Source organism: Gymnoscopelus microlampas (assembly GCF_963454915.1).
Source record: "Gymnoscopelus microlampas genome assembly, chromosome: 14".
NCBI classification, from domain to species: domain Eukaryota; kingdom Metazoa; phylum Chordata; class Actinopteri; order Myctophiformes; family Myctophidae; genus Gymnoscopelus; species Gymnoscopelus microlampas.
The window spans coordinates 41659097-41678488 of record NC_139951.1 but is presented as its reverse complement, the minus strand read 5'-3'; the positions used below and the strand labels follow the sequence as shown (position 1 = coordinate 41678488).

Below are 19392 nucleotides of genomic sequence, written 5' to 3'. Positions count from 1 at the left end.
AAAGGGAACACGCTGAAAGATGGGCTCAACACTTTGAAGAAGTGCTCCATGGACCAGAACCTGAAGAGCCTGCAGATCCAGATCCTTTGGATGACATTGCCATTAACGCCGATCCTCCCTCCCAAGCTGAAGTACAAACGGCAATCAAGGTAAATGGTAAATGGTATATTTATACAGCTGGCAAATGGTATATTTACATAGCTGGCGAGGCAGAACACTTCTGTCCGTCCCTAGCAAGGTCTTTTGTAGAATTCTTCTCAAGAGATTTGATAAGCTAAGAGAGGAACAGGCAGGATTTCGCAATGGTCGAGGTTGTATCAATCAGATCTTTACTTTATGCATCATCATTAAACAGTTTTGAGTGGAATGCCCCCTTGGCCCTTGTATATTAACTTCATTGACTTTAAGAAGGCATTTGACAGTGTTCATCGCAAGAGCGTGTGGAAGATCCTACGGGCATATGGAATACCTTCCAAAATTGTCAACATCATTGGGAAATTCTATGAACATTTTGAATGCAGTGTCATCCTTGATAACACCTTGACAAAGTCATTTCCCATCAAATCTGGAGTAAGCCAAGGCTGCATCCTCTCCCTTATTCTGTTTCTAACTGCCATCGGCTGGGTGATGCGTCAAACAACATCAGACCGTCCCCGTGGAATCCAATGGACCCTGTTCTCTTTTATGGAAGACCTTGACTTTGCAGACGACCGGGCATGTCATCCACTCGAAGCCACCTCCAGGAAAAGTCTGATCGTCTAAGCAATTATGCAAAGGGAACTGGTCTGTACATCAACCAGAAAAAGACCCAGGTCATGTGCATCAATACCCCAACAGCACCTCCAATCACCATCGATGGAGAGGTGTTGGAAGGAATGTGTTTAAGACTTCTTTACATACCTTGGAAGCAGTGAAAGTGGAAAGCAAAAAGACATCAAGACTCGTCTCACACAAAGCAAGAGGGGCTTTCAGTCATTTTCGCAACATCTGAAAGTCCAAACAATATAGCCTCAAAACTAAGATCAGGCTCCACAACAGCAATGTTGAGGCTGTCCTGCTGTATGGCTCTGAGTGCTGGCCTGGAGAGAAACAAAACAGGATATGAGAAAGGTTGACGTCTTCCACAATAGCTGCTTATGTGAAATCTGCAATCAAATTATGTAAAATGTATAAACATATTTTGAAAATAGCAGATCTACAAGCTCGGCTATTTTCAAATAGCCGAAGTATAGGCCTAGGCTATACAGGGCTGAAGTGTTTAATGAATGTTTTGTAATAATACTCAAAATCAACAAATGGCTAGTAGGTACTAGTACTGTAGTTTTCAAATAATTGTAGTGGAGTAAAAAGTACAATATTTGCCTCTGAGATGTAGTGTAGTAAGCATACAAGTATTGAAAATTGGAAAAAGCCTATAAAGCCTATAGGCCAGGGGTCTTCAACAGGGGGTCCGGGACCCCTAGGGGGTCCTCAGAGTTACTACAGGGGGTCCGCCAAATCTTTGTGTGATAGGATTTGTTTTTTTTACCTTAACCACTTGAACTCTAACATCCTTTTTCTGAGGAGAACTTTAGCCAAAAATAGCCGATCTACTGTGAGCTTGTAGATCTGCTATTTTTGCCAAAGAGGTATAGGTGTAAAGGGAAAAAAGAGCAGACCAAGTAAACCAAAAAAAAGTTTAATTCTGAAACACAATTTTATACAATATAGAGGGGGTCCCTGATTCATCTCTGTCTCAGCTAGGGGGTCCTTGGCCTGAAAAGGTTGAAGACCCCTGCTATAGGCTACCTCAAAACTGTACTTATGTACAGTACTTGAGTAAATGTACTAGTTACTTTAGTTTCCACCACTGAGCTGCAGTACAGAGCTCCACTACTGCGGAAGACAGTTACCAAGGAGAGGACCAATCACAGAGCAGACGGTGCAGGTTGCACACTTTCATCATCAGCGCTCCTGACTGGCGTTACATCCAAACTGGCGACTTATCTAATGCTGTGACACCAGGGGTCGCTGTTTTGCAATCTTTTGGCTAGTTAACTTTTTCTTCTATTTATGTATTTATAACATTTCAGCAAGGTCTCTTCTGCAGAGTAGCCTAGGCATGTAACATCTATCTTCATTGCTAATTTTGGTTAGATATCATAACATTGTAGCAAAAATGGCAAATATCTGGCTTCGGCACAAAGCCTACCCTAAAATAATCATGCTGTTGTTCTTTGCTTGTCTAGCACAGTGGTTCTCAAAGTGGGGTCATTGGTCCTTTTCATTTACATTTTTGCTATTCAAAAATAGCAGATCTACAAGCTGCAATTTGTACACCTGCTTTTTAATAAAAATCTTATATATATATAATTTTATATTATATAAATATTGAAAATGTTAGGACATTTGAATAATTTAGATTCTTTTTATAAGCCATCTTCTCTTCTGGGCTCCCTGGCACAGAACCTTTTCAAATGGGGGTCCGCAACCAAATATATATCAATTTTGGGGTCCTTGAATTGAAAAGGCTTGAGAACCAATGGTTTAGCGCATTGTATGTTTATATGAATGTGTTATTGATTACACGTGTATCTGGATGTCTCTGCTGACAGATCAGATGTGTACAGTGGTCATGTGTATGGATTTTGTTCTTCAATAAAAACATCAATAATTTAATCAGTGTAACCATGGTTAATCTTTAGAGTTGGTTCAGCACTTGCTATATCTCAATTTCTAGCATTATTGTAACACTTACTTAAGGATGGAGTGTTATCTGAAAGTGTTGTTAGTGTTTGGGGTGGGAACAAGGCCCACTTACAGACAGACAGATATAAATAATTCTGATTCTAATGAGCAAGCTTATTTTGTATTTAATATGATCTACTATTATTCTTATGGAAGATTGCCCATGTTCCATCCTCATCACATTAGTTCCTATCCTATACCCTGAAGGATTGAACTGTCTTCTGTTATAGCTGTATTTGAAAGAAATCTTAATCAAATATAAATGAAAAAACAAACAAAAAAACAACAACGGCAAGTAATGAGTCAGCAAATATTGTGTCACTTGTGTAAACTGGTTCACATATTCCAGTCAGGTCATGTTATGAAAGGCTGAAGGCCTTTTTGTATTGTTTTCAGATGGACTACATTACAGTAGGCTGGCCAATTAACTGTAAATAGCCTAGTATATTCTGTTGCAATGCCCATGAAACAGCAGTCGTGTCGGTTTACGTGAAATTGTTTTACATGATACGCGTTATTGTTATTGTTGTTTTCCCAAAACCTGTAAAGTGTGTCAGCATCTGTGTAGCTATATATAGCACATAGGTTGGCTATTCAAAAATAGCATACAAGCTCATAGCGCGTCACTTTGTGCCGCGCTATGAGCTTGTAGATCTGCTATTTTTGAAAAATCTTGAACATTTTTGCAAATCTTTGAATATATACATATTTTAAAGAGAACATTTTAAACTAAAATCTTTGCTTCTGGGGGTCCCTGGAAAAAAGTTTTTTTGAGATGGGGGTCAGTGGCCAAATACATATACATTTGGGGGTCCTATAAAGTTTGAGAACCTGAACCACCACTGAAATATACGTTTTTTTTTAAGGATCAGGATTTAGAAGACATCTGTAGAATCGGCCTCAGGTCTTAACGGGTTAAAAAAAAAACTAGATATATCTCTCTCACAGAATTAAACAAAAGACTAGACGAATATGGCAAGACAGGAAGGACATGAACAGCGACCTCTAGAGACACTATTCGACAGGTCACCACTTTCTGTGCAACAACGCCTCCACACACTCAGAACGCCGGTTAGACCGCAAGGAGACGGAGCGACACCCAAGGGTGCACAGCACAGCACACAACACAATAAGAACAAAATAACAAGAAGATAAATGATAAGTGCTGCTAGGGGGAAGAGACTAGACTACTAGGTGTAAACAGTGTGAATGAGTTAGTTAGTGTTTAGGGCAGTAGTTAGACGGAGTGAAGACAAGATGCTTGCAGACATGATCGTGGAGGAGGAATTTGAAGTGAAGGAAGAGGAACCGTGGTACAGCAAGCAGCAGGACCTGGAACATGGTAGCTATTATGCGTTTAAAATGTGTTCCTTTTGTCTCTTGCTGGTTCACTGTCTGCTGCACACCTTGATCCACTTGATCCATGATGATCAATTCTATGTTTGTCATGAAACGGTGGAGGAATTATTCACCTATAAATGAAGGTAACCCTGCCTAAAAGGCAGGGTTACCTTCATTTATAGGTGAATAATTCCACTGATACTGAATAGATCAGACACTGACTCCATGTGATGATCAGCATCCTGTAAAAAATCATGTTTGAAACGTTTGTAGTGAAATGGTTTGAGGAAGTATTCACCCATGAAGGTATTAACCCCTGGAAAGGCAGGTGCAAGCAATTATATTCATATAGGCAGTACTGTATGCGGCAAATTGAAAAGGTATAGGCTCACACATACATGTGTTAATTGTCATTATGTTTGCTCTTTTTTTAATTTATTTTTATTTTATGGTTGTATTGACACAATAGGCCTTTGTCATTTCAGAAAGATTGACAAAAGTGGGGCCAGCAACAGTACATTTGCCTCTAGATCTCAATTGTGTCATTTTGACATTATCCTCCTGAGCAGTCAGATTCTACAACAAATTCCTTGCTGTGTGTGTGTGTGTGTGTGTGTGTGTGTGTGTGTGTGTGTGTGTGTGTGTGTGTGTGTGTGTGTGTGTGTGTGTGTGTGTGTGTGTGTGTGTGTGTGTGTGTGCAATGGCTTGATAAAACAAAGAGAAGAGGTGCTACACTGAAAAGAAAAGCTGTAACAAACAAACCCAGAAACATTGTTGACACTAATGTCTGCCTAAAGGCTGAGCAAAGCCCTGGTGTGTTTCTGTGTATTAGAAGGCTACAGACAGCACCACAACCACTACAATTGGCCCTAATAGTCTCCATTCTCTCCCATCAGCGAGATTAAACATTGATCTTTGAGTGTAGGGGTACATTCACTATGCATTGAGTACATGGGGACCCCATTTGAAACAAGTCATTAGGCTTTCATGGGCTTTTCAGTCCTATTTGACCTTGTATGTAAACTGTACTTTATTGTGCTTTTTTTCTGCAAATTTCTAAATAAAGTATTCAACAGTTAATCAACTTAATCGATTATGAAAAATAATTGATATTTAAATTGATAATCAGCCCCTGTTCTGGGCATGTCATTATAGGCTAACTTGGTCAAAATTGCCGATCTACAAGCTCCCAACTCATAGAAATCGCTAATAGCTATGTTTTTGTGGGTGGTGGTTTGGGTTCATGTCCTCTCTCTCCCCTCCAGATCTGCACCTGGCAGCGGAGCTGGGAAAGACCCTTCTGGAGCGCAACAGGGAGCTGGAGCAGGGCCTACAGCAGATGTACTCCACCAACCGGGAGCAACTGCAGGAGATTGAGGTACACACTCAAAAATAGATCCGTCTGTCTGTCCCTCTAGCTATTATTAATCTACCTAGCTAGCACCCACCTTGATTAGATTGCATTTCATTGATCCCCTGGGAGGGGGGGGGGTGTTAACTGCAATAGTTAGAGCTGAGATAATGAAGATAAGATAATACATAAAGCTGGACATGACATAAAGTCCACAATCCAAAATAGAAGGATCTGTTTTTTCTGGTCACAGTCAGTGTATACGCTTATATGTCAGTATGCCTCTGTATTTATATACTGCACATATTTTGTATGTTATCCATCAGATTCAGTACACCCTATTCTGCTGCCTAGCTACTACTGTACCCACCAATCATGGCCCTTTTGGGTTGGCAGGGCCACTGGTTAGGTCAGGGACGTTATTAATCGGGTGTTCCTGGTAAAAGAAAATGGTTGTTGCAGCAGCACTTAAGCTTCAAGAAGTGTTTTTCATTGCACTTTATTGACTCTGCCCTCTTCTTGTTTGCATTACTTTATCCATTCTCGCCCGTTTAATCGTTGCTGTAGATTGTGTGTCAATGTCAACTGGTCCCATTACGCACCCTGCAGGCCCCTATCATAGCACCTTATATGGTTCCTCACCTTATTTATGCCCGTCTTCTTATGCCCATGATTCCATGTATATTCTGTGTTTTTGCCTAGTGTTTGCTATGTTAATTTCTATATCTGACTTATCTCTCTTAATTGTGAAGTATTTGAATGATGTCCTGTCTGTGAAGCACTTTGAACTCCAACCCTGTACGAAAGGTGCTATACAAATAAAGTTTTATTATTATTATTAATATTATCATAGGTCTCATTGCGTCCTAAAACCTTGTTTGAGGACACTTGTCGTCCCAACCTCGACCCTTTCATCTTGTCTGTTGTCTGGAGTAGATAAAGAATGGCACCTATAGGCAGGTTTTCAGTTCTAACCTTTGACCAAAACATCAATACAAGTAGGCCTGTCACAATTATTACATAATTGCCCTAAGCGCAATTATTTGAGATAATCACTTTCATAAAATAGTGGAAATAGCAGATCTACAAGCTCACAACGCGCCGTTATGTGTTGAGCTTGTAGATCGGCTATTTCCATGTTATTAAATGTCAGTCATTTCATATATATTTAAGTTATTTGTCAAATCCGCACCTGTGCAACATCAAAGCCTAAAAACAGTGTTCAGTGACAAAAACACAATTAAATCGTTAATCGCAATCATTTGTGTGACAATTAATCGTCATGTAAAATTTCACAATCGTGACAGCCCTAAATACAAGGCGATCTTTTGTACCAAGATTACAGATTGTACATATCTACTTTATCCATTGACACACGATGTGCTGATTGTGTGCTGATTGTAGTTAGGAACACACTCTGCACAGCATCTAGCAGGAGCTTCTCTCATCTCTAGATGTGATCTGAGTTCAGTGTCTGTGAGTAGGGTCAGCCCAGCAGGGTGCCTGGTGCTAAATCCTCCCCTGTGTCACCGAAGCTCTGCAGAGAGAGCATAGTAATTACTTAAAGGCCTGACCGCAGTGGATCAGCGGGCTAAAGCACATGTACTGTCTGGCATGACGCGCTTGAATCAAGCTCATGAGATAAGAAAAGTATGAGATAAGGTACTGGAAAACCTCTCTTTGGAAATGTGGTTGTTAATAGCTGCCAGCAGCAGAATCAAGACATGGGAATATGATATATATATATATATATATATCTCTCAATAAAAAAATTGAATGCAATTGAATTCAGTATCCACTCACCAAATGCACTTCCTCTGTCACGCACCCGCTTTTGCCACTGAGCTTGGGCAGACGGCTGTGTTGTTGAAGGATGTACGCTTATGAGAAACAACAAAAATAAAACCTTGCGAAAACAGTTGTTTGCTTTAGCGCTTGAGATGAGGATAAAGGAATCTGCTAATGTCTAAATGTCTTGTTTGCTAATTCACAACTACTACTACTACTTTTGTTTTTCTAAATATAAACATTCACGACAGCCTAAGTACAAATATCATTTATGAAAAGGCTACTACAGTGAAGTTGGATTTTTTACTAATAATTTATTAGGCTACTTACGACTGACATTTTTGTTGTACTGTATGTGGGGATTATCTTGCACATGTATCTGCTATGAAAGTCAAATTGTATCATGAGTAAAACTAACGTAAACTAACATATGATAGGCTTTCCATAGGATTAGCTTTTTATATTTTTGGGACATTTTGTTATTCTCCTACATAAGTGGATTTTCATTATTTCTAAAAAGAACACAAATAGCCAATAGCATATGAAAAGTTATGTAATCTATTATCTTGAACCTAAACGACGCAGTGACTAGGGCCGTCGCCAAGTTGAAGTTACTACGATCCGGTGGGAAAGCGGGGGTCGCTTCTCTGTGGTATAGTTTGACCCCGAACATTGTTCATGATTGATAACACTAATGTTAGGTCTGTTATCATTTTGCAAAGTTGTTGTTTAGTGTTTCTGCTGTCTGTGGCTGTTCGACAGGCAAATAAGACAGCTGAAGGTTCAATGTGTCTGTCCTCGCTACTTCAGCTGATAAGATAAAGTGCTCTCCGTGGGGTAGAAAGGTAGCGAGAGAGTGGAGAGAAACACACAGAGGTGCTTGCGCAATTTGAACCGGACACCATTCATTGTGTCTCTGTGACTATCCAAGCAGCTCTTGTCTAAATGAAAGCTGTTCGAGACATTCAGCTCTTGATGAGAATGACCTGCCCTTATGGTTGTCCTGGTGAGGTTCTACATTCCTGAGAAGTCACACTTCCAAATGCAGAGGTCCCAAGAGTAGCTAGCGAGGGCTTCTGACAGGGTTGCAGACAAACGTTAATAGATAAATATGCTGCTCAGCAATTAAGGTTGGCCTCAGGCCAATTATTTTACACACATTTCTTAAAGATGGGGTGCCATGATTTGTTTACTTTCTCTGTTGATTAAGTCTCTTATGTGTGAAGTTTACATTCCTCTAATAGACCCCCTGGTGTGGCTATATTCTATAATGTGCAAGGATGTTTTCTGTGTATTTTTGGTCTCTTTCTGTGGGCTGAAAGCTTTTGTGTTAAAAAGCCCAATTGAAAAACAGTGTTTTTTTTTATGACGTACCTAAAAACATACCCTCCCACCCATTATCATACCACAACAGCTGTGGGCTTGGCTAACACAAATGCACGTGTAGCAAGGGGTGAGAAGAGAGAGTGAGAGGAGCGCAATCCACAAGACTTACCACTGTGCTGCAACTGATGATTGAAAGATTGGTACTTCCATAGTGCATGGCATTCACGTTGTAAAAAGGTGAATCTGAGCGAGCCAAAAATAGAATCCATTCATCTGGCAGAGCTTTCATCTTCCCCAGCAGTGACAAGTGGCTAGTAGTAACTAAGACTATGCAAATAAGACTTGCACTGAGAGAGACTTGTACTATGATTAGTCATCATGGGTTTTATTTTGAAGTCCATCTACTGGTCCCTTTCTTTCTCTTACTTGCAATCAGCAAAGTAAAAACAGTCCCTGTTCAGTTCTCAATAAATATATATAAATACATAAATAAATTAATATTTGTGCAAATATGAGCAAAATGATTGATTGTTAGAAACCAAATGGACCCTTACAGGTCTATAACTCTGAGAGTGTACAACTGGAACCAAATGGAACTGTAAGGGTGTAAAGGCTGTGGGCACCCAGCTGTCAGAGCTAGACCATTTTGTAAACAAATGGGCATCTTAACAAAAAAGATAAAGATAGAAAATCGGAAAGATTTATGAATACTGTACATAGAATACAATAGAATGCATTAGCATAAACCATACTGTAAATCCTCTAATAGTGACCTCTATTAAATTAAAAACTGACTCTCTATTTATGACTGGGGGCAATTAAAAGCCTCTCTTCTAATACAAGCCTCTTTTTAATATATATATATATATATATATATATATATATATATATATATATATATATATATATATATATATATATATATATATATATATATAATAAAAATACATATTATAAAAATAGAAATATAGGCCTCTCTTATATATGCCTCCTTTCAATAAAAACCTGGTACCCGCTACAGTTGAAACAAATAAAAGCCTGGGTCACTATTAGAGGATTTACGGTAATTAGTAATGCGCTTCCTCTCCTTCCTGTTCTATTTAATCACTTCCTCTCCTCCCACTCTCTGTCTCTCCCTCTCTCTTTCTGTCTCTCTCTCTCTCTGTCTCTCTAGTATCTTACTAAGCAGGTGGACCAGTTGAGGCAGGTGAATGACCAGCATGCCAAAGTGTACGAGCAGCTGGACGTGTCCTCCAGGGAGCTGGAGCAGAGCAACCGCAAGCTGAGTCAAGACAACCGGGCCGCCCAGGTGAAGATCCAGGGGTAAGGGCTGCCACGATTACAAATTTAAGTTGACGATTAATTGCCACTCAAATAATTGCGACTAATGATTTAATTGTGTGTTTGGCACATTGGAACATATATGAAGCCTCTTAGGCTTCGTAATCAAAAATCGCACAGGGCAGATATGACGAATAACTGAAATATTCAAATACATTATTGTAAGAAGAAAAGCAGAAATAGCTGATGTAAAGCTTACAACGCGTTTGAAAATGTGTGAATTTTTTTCAACATGGAAACGATTATGACGAATAATTGCGATTATCTCAAATATTTGCGATTAGACGATTATGTGATAATTGTGACGGGCCTAAAGCCAGCCCTACAAGACCACTTTCCTTTTCGGCGAATGCAATGGCAGGCCACTGGGATGGTCAAGTTGGACCGCATTTAACTCTGATTTCTCGTATAAAAATGGACACTTTGGGTCCACTGCTGTGGACAGACACTCACAGTTAAGTTCATAAAAAGCTGCTTATGTTGTTTTTATTTTTTTATTTTATTGAGACAAAATGTCAATTATCGTTCCAATGGGAAAAGCACTTTTCAGAAACGAGTGAGTTCAGAAAACAAGGGCTAAGCCCCTTCAACACAGAGCTAGAACGAACAAAACAGATGACAAAAATGTTACCTCTTGCACATCTACTCCGAAATTGCCGTCTGCGACGGTTTGTGTTTAAAAAACATCAAGACACTTTCAAGATTTTTCAAAAAATGTTAGCAGATGTACATGCTTACATACTTATTTATGTGATGTCTTTTCTTTTTATATGGACGCATGAGTCTGGAATAAAGATTATATATACTTGCAGCGTGGCACGAAGTGACGCGCTGTATAGCTTTGTATAAGCTTGTATATCTGCTATTTTTGAGAACCACCGAAAAACGTATGTTGCTATATATATTATAGCTAAAATCTATTATAATGTGTTTAAAAATGTACCATTGCACCGGAGTCTGAGTACAAGGGCCTTTACCGGTTACACAAGTCGTGTAGTGGATGAACACCTTGATTAGGCAGGGACACAGATGTGCACAATATTTATGCACATCTTTCCTCAGTCTTGGTGTGTCTCGTTGACCTAGATCAGTGCTTCTCAAACTTTTTCGTACCAAGGACCCCCAAATAGACACTTATTAGACCGTGGACCCCCATTTGAAAAGATAAGCCAGTGACCCCCATAATAGAAGATTTTTACGGCTCTCTAGCAGTGATTTCAGCCATTTTAATTTCAAGGACCCCCAGTTTGACATGCATTAGGCTACGGACCCCCATTTAATGGCATGTATGTCTCTGGGACCCCAATTCATATTGTAAAATCAATGTTAATTTAACTCTGAGAGTGTACAAATGGACCCGTTAGGGTCCATTTGGTTCCATTTGTACACTCTCAGAGTTACAGACCCATAAGGGTCCATTTGGTCCCTGTCCATCATTTAGCTGGGGACCCCCTGGAACCCCCTCAAGTACCCCTGGGGGTCCTCGGACCCCACTTTGAGAACCTATGACCTAGATGATGTTCTGTGTGTTTTACGCAGGCTGACGGAGACGGTGGACGGGCTGCAGAACCAGGTGGAGGAGATGCAGCGTCAGCTGGAGAAGCTGAAGACGAGCCCCTCTCAGTCACAGAAACACAAAGAGCTCTGGAGACCCTACAGCACTCACAGCGTGTCCTGTCTGAAAGAGCTGCAGAAAAAACACAGGTGAGGAGAAACCCTAATTTTACCCAAAAATGCCAGTGTGGTCCATGCTATAAAGCAAGTGGTTCTCAACCTTTTCAGGCCTTGACCCCCCAAAATAACTGGGGACCCCCACCCTGACAAGCACTTGTAGGAGGAGGAATGTAGGAGTTGAGGCATTACATTTGGTTTGACTAGGTTCCACAGATAAAAATTATTTGACAATTTGGCCATGTTTGACCAGTTTTTATAGTATAGTTTGTTGATCACTTTTGTTGCAGTAATGGACTTAAAAAAGTCTAAAAAGTCCTTCAACTGACACTTCACTGTCATCTGGGAACCCCTCTCAAAATCATGCCCGAACCACAGGTTGAGAACCACTGCTATAAAGGAACATCACATTGTGTCAGAAACATCACAGTGGCCATTTAAGTCCTGTTTTATACCTTGTTGTATGCGTTGTCAGTTTTTTTTGGGGGGCTTTTTCTGCATTTATTGATAGTATACAGTAGAATGACATGAAATGGGGAGTGATACGCAGCAAAGGTTCTCGGGATCGGGATTCGAACCCGCGACACGCTGTTGTCAGCAGCCTAGCAGCCCGGACCGTTACGCCAGCCGTCCGGGCCTATTTTAGCTAACCAAAATTAGGACGCCAGGTTAAAATTGTCAAATAGTTTCTTCAGAGTACAGTACATTGGGCCAGTGGTGTTTGCAAAGTCACTTAACTTCTGCTACTTCTAATGTTTGCTTCACACATTCCACGCTGAAGGGACAGTGTGGGATTTCTTTGTTTTACTGAAGGAATGTTTATCTTTCTGAATGCCCAATCATTAGCATAGAGAGTTCAACCACTGTTCACAACATGAACATCCTTAATTTATTGGCTGCATTATTTTAGCATCGTAAATTCACCTCAAATGTGACATACTTTCAAACCGCCCTCATGCTGTTTACAGGCTGTTCTGAAGAAAAGTAAAGCCAAATCATGTTAGGGAGACGTAGGTGGAAAGAGGAAGCGCAACAATTTGACTTTTGTTAACAGGTTAACACCCACAAAGTCTAACACTGTCACAGCAATGTTCAAGTGGAGAAAACAAGACGAGCTGAGTGTTTATGGACAAGATATATCATGTTGTGTGAATAGTGAACAACAGAAGGTTACTTCCCAGTTTCTAAAAATACTCAAAAAGAAAGAAAGAAAAACACTGCTACATGGTAAATGGTTGAGACATGCATATACACACACACACACACACATTTTAACAATGTATTCATGTCCACATAAAGGAGAGCATACAAGGACACACATTTTAAAGGTACACGGTTAAGGTTACATTCACAAAATCATGGCATATGTCTTCATGATACAATAAGCATATCACTCAGTACTCTATGGGTATAAGTAACAGCGTCTCCGCCATACTGTATGTGGTGGATGCCAATTATAGCAGAGACAGCACAATACTTTGCCAGCCTTTTTGCCTCCTTTTTGGGCATCCCAAGTTGTTGAAACCCTCTAACAACCAGTCTGTGGGTATGTCCCAGGCTGCCAAATAGTAAAAATCAAAACAAATAGTCTGCATCTATTATAGCCCAGCTCTGCGATGTTATGTACTGTAGAAGTGGTTGGTATTTAATGACCTTGGTCATAAAAGCTTCCTCTCTAGGTGCAGGCTATCTCTAATACAGGCACTTCTCTGGACTCTTCATCAACCACAACAACATCTGGTGTATTAGCTGTCAAAGATGTAAAAATCTGAAGGTTCCCAGATCGGTCCCCGACTCCCCCTGCGTTGATGTCGAAGTGTCCTTGAGCAAGACACTGAACCCCTAACTGCTCCTGATGAGCGAGGTTGATGCCTTGCATGGTTTCCTCTGCCATCTGTGTGTGACTGGGTGAATGTAATGCACTTTGGATAAGGGCACTGTATAAATGCATAATTTATTTACCACACACACACACACACACACACACACACACACACACACACACACACACACACACACACACACACGTTTGTATTACTATACTTGTGAGGACATCAACATTTTAGGAAGCCGATTTTATGATTGATTTATGATTTCTTTGGGGCATTTTTAACCGCAAGTCTAAAGCCGAAAAATAGCAGATCTACAAGCTCACAACGTGTCGCGCTGCGACACGTTGTGAGCTTGTAGATCGGCCATTTTACGGTGTGTGCCATCGCCTCACAACTAAGTATAAAATGGGGAAAATCTACAACCCGACCCCTAAACCTAACCTCTAAATGTCTAATCCTAACCCAAACCTGAATATTTTTCTAATTGTAAACGTATCTAAAAAAAAAATCAACCATAAAAAAATGTTCTTGCGAGGACCAGGAAAATGGTCCTCACAACGTCTATCCTCAAATTCTACTATACTTGTGAGAACGTTTGGTCCTCACAAGTATAGTAATACAAACACACACACACACACACACATACACAGCATGAGTAGGCATCTAGTTAATTTCCTGCTGACCAGTAGCAGGAGGTGGAATCTTTCTTCTCCTGAGAGGCTGTGTTCAGTCTCTGTGTGTAATCGGGTTAGTGCTGCGGTCTTCATCTTATCCTTGCCAGAGCACGGAAGTCCCCGACGCCAAAACAAGCTGCTGACCTCGTAGCACTGTGCCGTGCCACTGGCCTGGATGTGGCTGGGAGCTTAAGGTCGTAGTCCAGGCTACTATCACTTGGTCTCTGACCTGAACCTTCACCTAGATGAAGCTAATCTCCACAGGCCAACTTATATTGGTGTTAATTCTTCTCACAGAAATATTTAGTTAGATTTCATCAGGCTTCCTGTCCCAACGTCGGTGTTACTGTTTAATGACACTGACGTGTTGTTAAAATGTTAAAGGGAAAATCCCCTTATTTTATTCCTTCTATTGCTTTTTAATGGGTTAACCAGTATATACTTAATCGTGCAACAAAAAGCAAAACTAGCAGGTCTTCTACTACTGATTTCAATATTGTGTGTGTTAGAGATTTAATACTGTATATCAATAGTTGTGTGCGGTTAGAGTTCCGTAATCCTATATTGAAGGGATATTTCACTTTCAAATATAATAAACATTTAAAGAATATATAAAAAAGAAATGAAAAAAGGAATGGAAAAATCACGGCCCCTCACGCATTAGGACATTCTAATGCTTGAGGGGGGTGTGATTTTTCCATTACTTTTTCATTTATTTCTTTATACATTTTGTTTAATGTTTTTCATTTGAAAGTGAAATATCCCTTTAATGTGTTTAGAGTCCCTTGGTGTTGTGGGTTCAAGTCGCATAACTAATACAATCATTCCGCAGAGGAGTTTTGTTTATAACTAGTTTCAATATGGGTTTGAGTCCATGTGGGTTTAAGGCCCATAAGTCATACAGTCATTCCTCTCAGTCATGAGTTTCTATTATAATTTTAATAGTATGTGGATTCAAGTCCCATTACTATGTGAGACTTGTGAGTTAAGGTCCTTAGTACGCACACCGGGAGCGTGACGAATAAACTATTGGAAAATGCGTCTGGGAATATTTCACATCAAACTATTAATTTGGTGGTGCTTCATTCATGCAGGTTGATGCTTTTTACGTACAGTATGTGTAGTGAAAATCAACCTTGTTTAGAGAAAACCTTTCTCATAGTCCGGGATGAGGCAGCAGCCTCCAGCGGATCCTGGCAGCTCTAGAGATGGATGCCACAAAACATTCAGTTTGAATCAAAAAATATCTTATTAACATTTTCTCAAAAAAAGCTCATCTACAAACTCCCAACTGTCACCATGCGTTGTGAGCTTGTACTGTAGATCGGAAAACTTTAGCCTATATGCTAATAATAGATATACCAGGTTGAAAGTGGTTAAAAATTATACATAATTATCAGTGGTGGAAAAAGTACCATTTTTTAAAAACTAAAGTAAAAGTATCAATACTGCAATGTAGAAATACTATGTTACATGAAAAAGTGCGGAATTGAAAATGTTCTTGAGTAAAAGTACAGTATTGACATCAAAATGTACTTAAAGTACCAAGAGTAGAAGTACTCATTATGCAGAATGTCCCATTTCACAAAGTTTTCAAATGTATAAAATGCATAGAAATCTTTTGAAAATAACAGATCTACAAGCTTTTTTTTTATTTTACACTTTGGCTATTTTAGAAAAATTGTGAAAATGTGTGCAAATCTTTGAATATATTTATTTTTAAAGCGAACATTTTTAACTCAAATCTTTGCTTCTGGGGGTCCATGGAACAACATATTTTGATGGGGGTCCGCAGCCAAATACATATAATTTTGGGGGTCCTTGACATGAAAAAGATTGAGCACCACTGATATAGAAACATACGTTTTTCAGAATACTGAGACATGTAGAATCGGCTTCAGGTCTCAATCGGTTAAGTGTTCAATGCCATTTTCTGCCTTATGTAAAAGGACTTTGAGTTGTCTTCCTATGTGAAATGTGAACTTCCCTCACTGGCATGAGTAAACACTTTACATAATGCATCTTAACTCCTTTTCCACAGACAGTGTTTTGTCATCAGCGGTGTCATTAGCTGTTTTGTTTTCCCGTTGTCCTCCACCTTTTCGACGCTACTCAGGTACTCTGATTTCGACCTCGACGATCCCTCCGATGACCTCCGAATGCCCCCCAAGCTCTCGTGGCGCGAAGAGGAGCAGGCGTCCCTCCGGCGTTCCCTCCGCTCCCTGCAGACCCAGCTGGCCAGCGAGCGCGCTCAGAGAGAGGCGTCGGAGCGCGAGGCGGACCTGCTCGCCAGCGAGAACGCAGCTCTGGAGCAGCAGCTGCGAATGATGGAGGGCTGTCAGGTATAGGTTCAAAATGTCCCCATGGCCATGGGTGTGTGCATTCAGACATTTTCATGTGTTCAATGACATTAACCCTTTAACCCTTTAAGACCTGAGGCCATTCTTAAAAATGTTTTGTATATCCTAACAGTTTTTTGAAAAAAAAACAAAAAAAAAATGTTCAAGATTTTTCAAAAATAGCAGATCTACAAGCTCATAGCGCGGCACTCGGTGCCGTGCTATGAGCTTGTATATCTGCTATTTTTGAATAACCAAAGAAATCTAAAGTGACACAGATGCGTTCCAGGTCTTAATCTGTTAATCTGAGACCCTAATTAGTTGGTACTCGAACGGAAGATAACTGTGTCTGTGTATGTAGACGTGTACAAGACGGCACATCCAGTGGCTCTCAGTTTTATTTAAACGGCCGCCATAACTCTTGAGAGTGTTTGGTTTCTTGTGTACTCTCCCAGAGTTACAGATTTGTAAGGGTCCATTTGGCACCCCCTCAAGGAACCCTGAGGGTCCCTGCACCCCACTTTGAGAACCATTGGGTTAACACATTCTCCTCAATGAAAAGTCATGGAAGGAACCTATTTCTGTCCAGACATTTCTGAGTTTCTGTATGACTTTTGTTCTGACGAAGATAGTCAGGATCGACACGTCACAATTAAAGTGTTGTGATTTATTTTATTATATTCAATTATATGCCTGTTTTGTCCATTGCACCTGCCAAAAGGCTAGACAGTTATGCAGATGTTTCGTGAACTTTTGATCCAGATATTTCTCATTACAATGAATCTTCCACGTGTAGAAAGGTGCACCTCTCATTATCGTTGGCCTCTGGACATTGGCTAATTGAATGGCATGCCCCTGCCTCTCACCTGTTTATAAATCACCCGTAGCCTGTATTTCTTTATGACCTGGCGAAGATGTAATCCGACATCGAAACGTTGTCGTTTTTCTCTGTGCTTTGCACCCTGCTATTAAAATAAAAAGGTCATCCGAGTTGGCTCCAATCATCCAGTGCCTTCTTTATTCAGTAGTAATAACCTTATCAGCAGAAAGGATAAGTACAGTGCGATAGCACATCATACCCATCATCATCACTGCACGGTCAACCTGGAAACAGTCCAGCTAGAGTTTGATACCTGACTCATTGTTGGCCTTGTCAACGTGTCATGGCTGTGTTTCATGTGCCAACACGATGCACTTCCTAAACCTTGATCGTTTTCTTTCTTTCTTTCCAGGCTAGATTAGCCGAGCTGGAGTCCGAAGCCGGCGAGCTGCGCCAACTCTGGCGTACGGAATCCTGCTCAGATGCCACGGGGCGCGGCGGGCCTCACTCCACGCCGCCCGACTGTGTGTTCCTCCACTCCGAGGACGCGATGGAGGAGGAGTCAGAGGAGGTCGAGGAGGACGAAAGCCCGCTGCATTACGATGGTGAATGTTTTACCGACGGATGTCAGAAAAGCGACGTCCCGGACTACAGGCTCCACGAGCGCTCGTGCATGCGTCGCTCCGAGACGGTGAAGTACCGCGGGATCTCGCTGCTCAACGAGGTGGATGCTCAGTACAGCGCCCTGCAGGCCAAGTACGACGAGCTCCTGAGGCGATGCCGTCAGGGAGAGCAGGACCAGGAGGACGAGGACGCGGAGAACCAGAGTCACAAGGCAGTCCAGACTGCCCGCCCCAGGGCGCTGTCTCTCGGCCGGGCCGCGGGGACGGGCGCCGAGGACATGGAGGACGACTTTCACCAGCCGGAGTACAAGGCACTCTTCAAAGAGATCTTCACCTGCATTCAGAAAACCAAAGAGGACCTGAGTGAAAACAGGGGGAAGACCACAGCCGATGAAGTGGCTCCACACCTCGTGTGTTAATTAAGAAAAATGCAAAAAAAGAAAGAAAGAGAAACAAAAAAGGCTGGACATTGTTTTGTAATCAGAAGAAGCAGAGGTCCTGAGCTGAAGCCATTCAGAACTTTGAACCTCAAATTGCCATCAATGGAATAAGCTTGTGAAATAGAAATGTAGACTTTAGAAGTCAGTCAAGTGTCCTGGAGCCTAGCGTTAGCCTGCTGTATTGTATGTTAGGCCTGATTTCTGCTTAGTTGCGTGGTGGAGTCGCGCATGGAAAATAGGCAGTCTACAAGCTCACACGTTGTGAGTGCCTGTGCCTATTTCCTGTGCACGACGCGATGCGCTACCAAGTCTTAAATCAGACGGTTATTGCCTAGAAACGGCGTCGTCCCAAGGGCTTCCGATTTGAATCAGAGTGACACAGGAACAATAAGAAGGCAAACACCAGCAGCTCATATTATGTCCAATATGGCTCATTTTGCACAGAAACAGCAGTGCCTGATGCCCTCTTGACTGTACTATCACTCTACCTCACTCACAACAACAACAACAACAAACGCCCTGCCAAACCAGCTCCTATTTAAATACTTTCCATGGAATAGCACTTTTACATCTTAGTAATTTATAAGATGCATTTATCATTGTTTTTGTTTTGTTTTTGTTTTTTTTGTACTTGGCTCATTTGATCAAATGTGCTGTTTATGCAACACTTTTCTAACTAGAACAAAAAGGTAGCCTTCTGTGTCTCACCTGTCTCACCTGTTGTTTATGATTGTTGTTTATGATTGACCAGTTTCAAGAATGTCCAGCACATCTTGAAAAAGCTTTAACCACTTAAACCCCAGCATCTGTAGCGTTACGTGTTACACGCTACGCGTCGTGAGCTTGTCGATATGCTATTTTCCTGCGAAAGCTTTCCCCACAATAACAGAAAACAGAAAAGACACTAGTATAGGGCATAGCAGTGGCGGACATTTTCTGTTTTTATTTATATGACTTATTTTAAGCCTAGAATCAAGCCATCCAGGGTCCTGGTGAATCATGAGCACAAAACATTTTATTCTGTGGGGGGGGGGGGGGGGGGGGGGGGGGGAATCAACGGCAAAACAAAGGGTATTTATTAAATACAGTATATCATATAATAAAATATTCACCCCCAAA

At 41.0% G+C, this 19392-nt stretch overlaps 1 protein-coding gene across 1 annotated transcript; it reads left to right on the top strand.

Annotated features, from left to right (window-relative positions):
- The first annotated feature begins 3871 nt into the window (after positions 1-3871).
- LOC311059823 (cerebellar degeneration-related protein 2-like) lies at positions 3872-19053 on the top strand. The gene is made up of 6 exons (XM_084077903.1): positions 3872-4069; positions 5334-5446; positions 9708-9856; positions 11414-11578; positions 16168-16393; positions 17623-19053. Exons 1-6 carry the CDS (start codon positions 3985-3987, stop codon positions 18250-18252), a joined length of 1368 nt encoding a protein of 455 aa, XP_083934029.1. The 5' UTR covers positions 3872-3984; the 3' UTR covers positions 18253-19053.
- Positions 19054-19392: the final 339 nt, after the last annotated feature.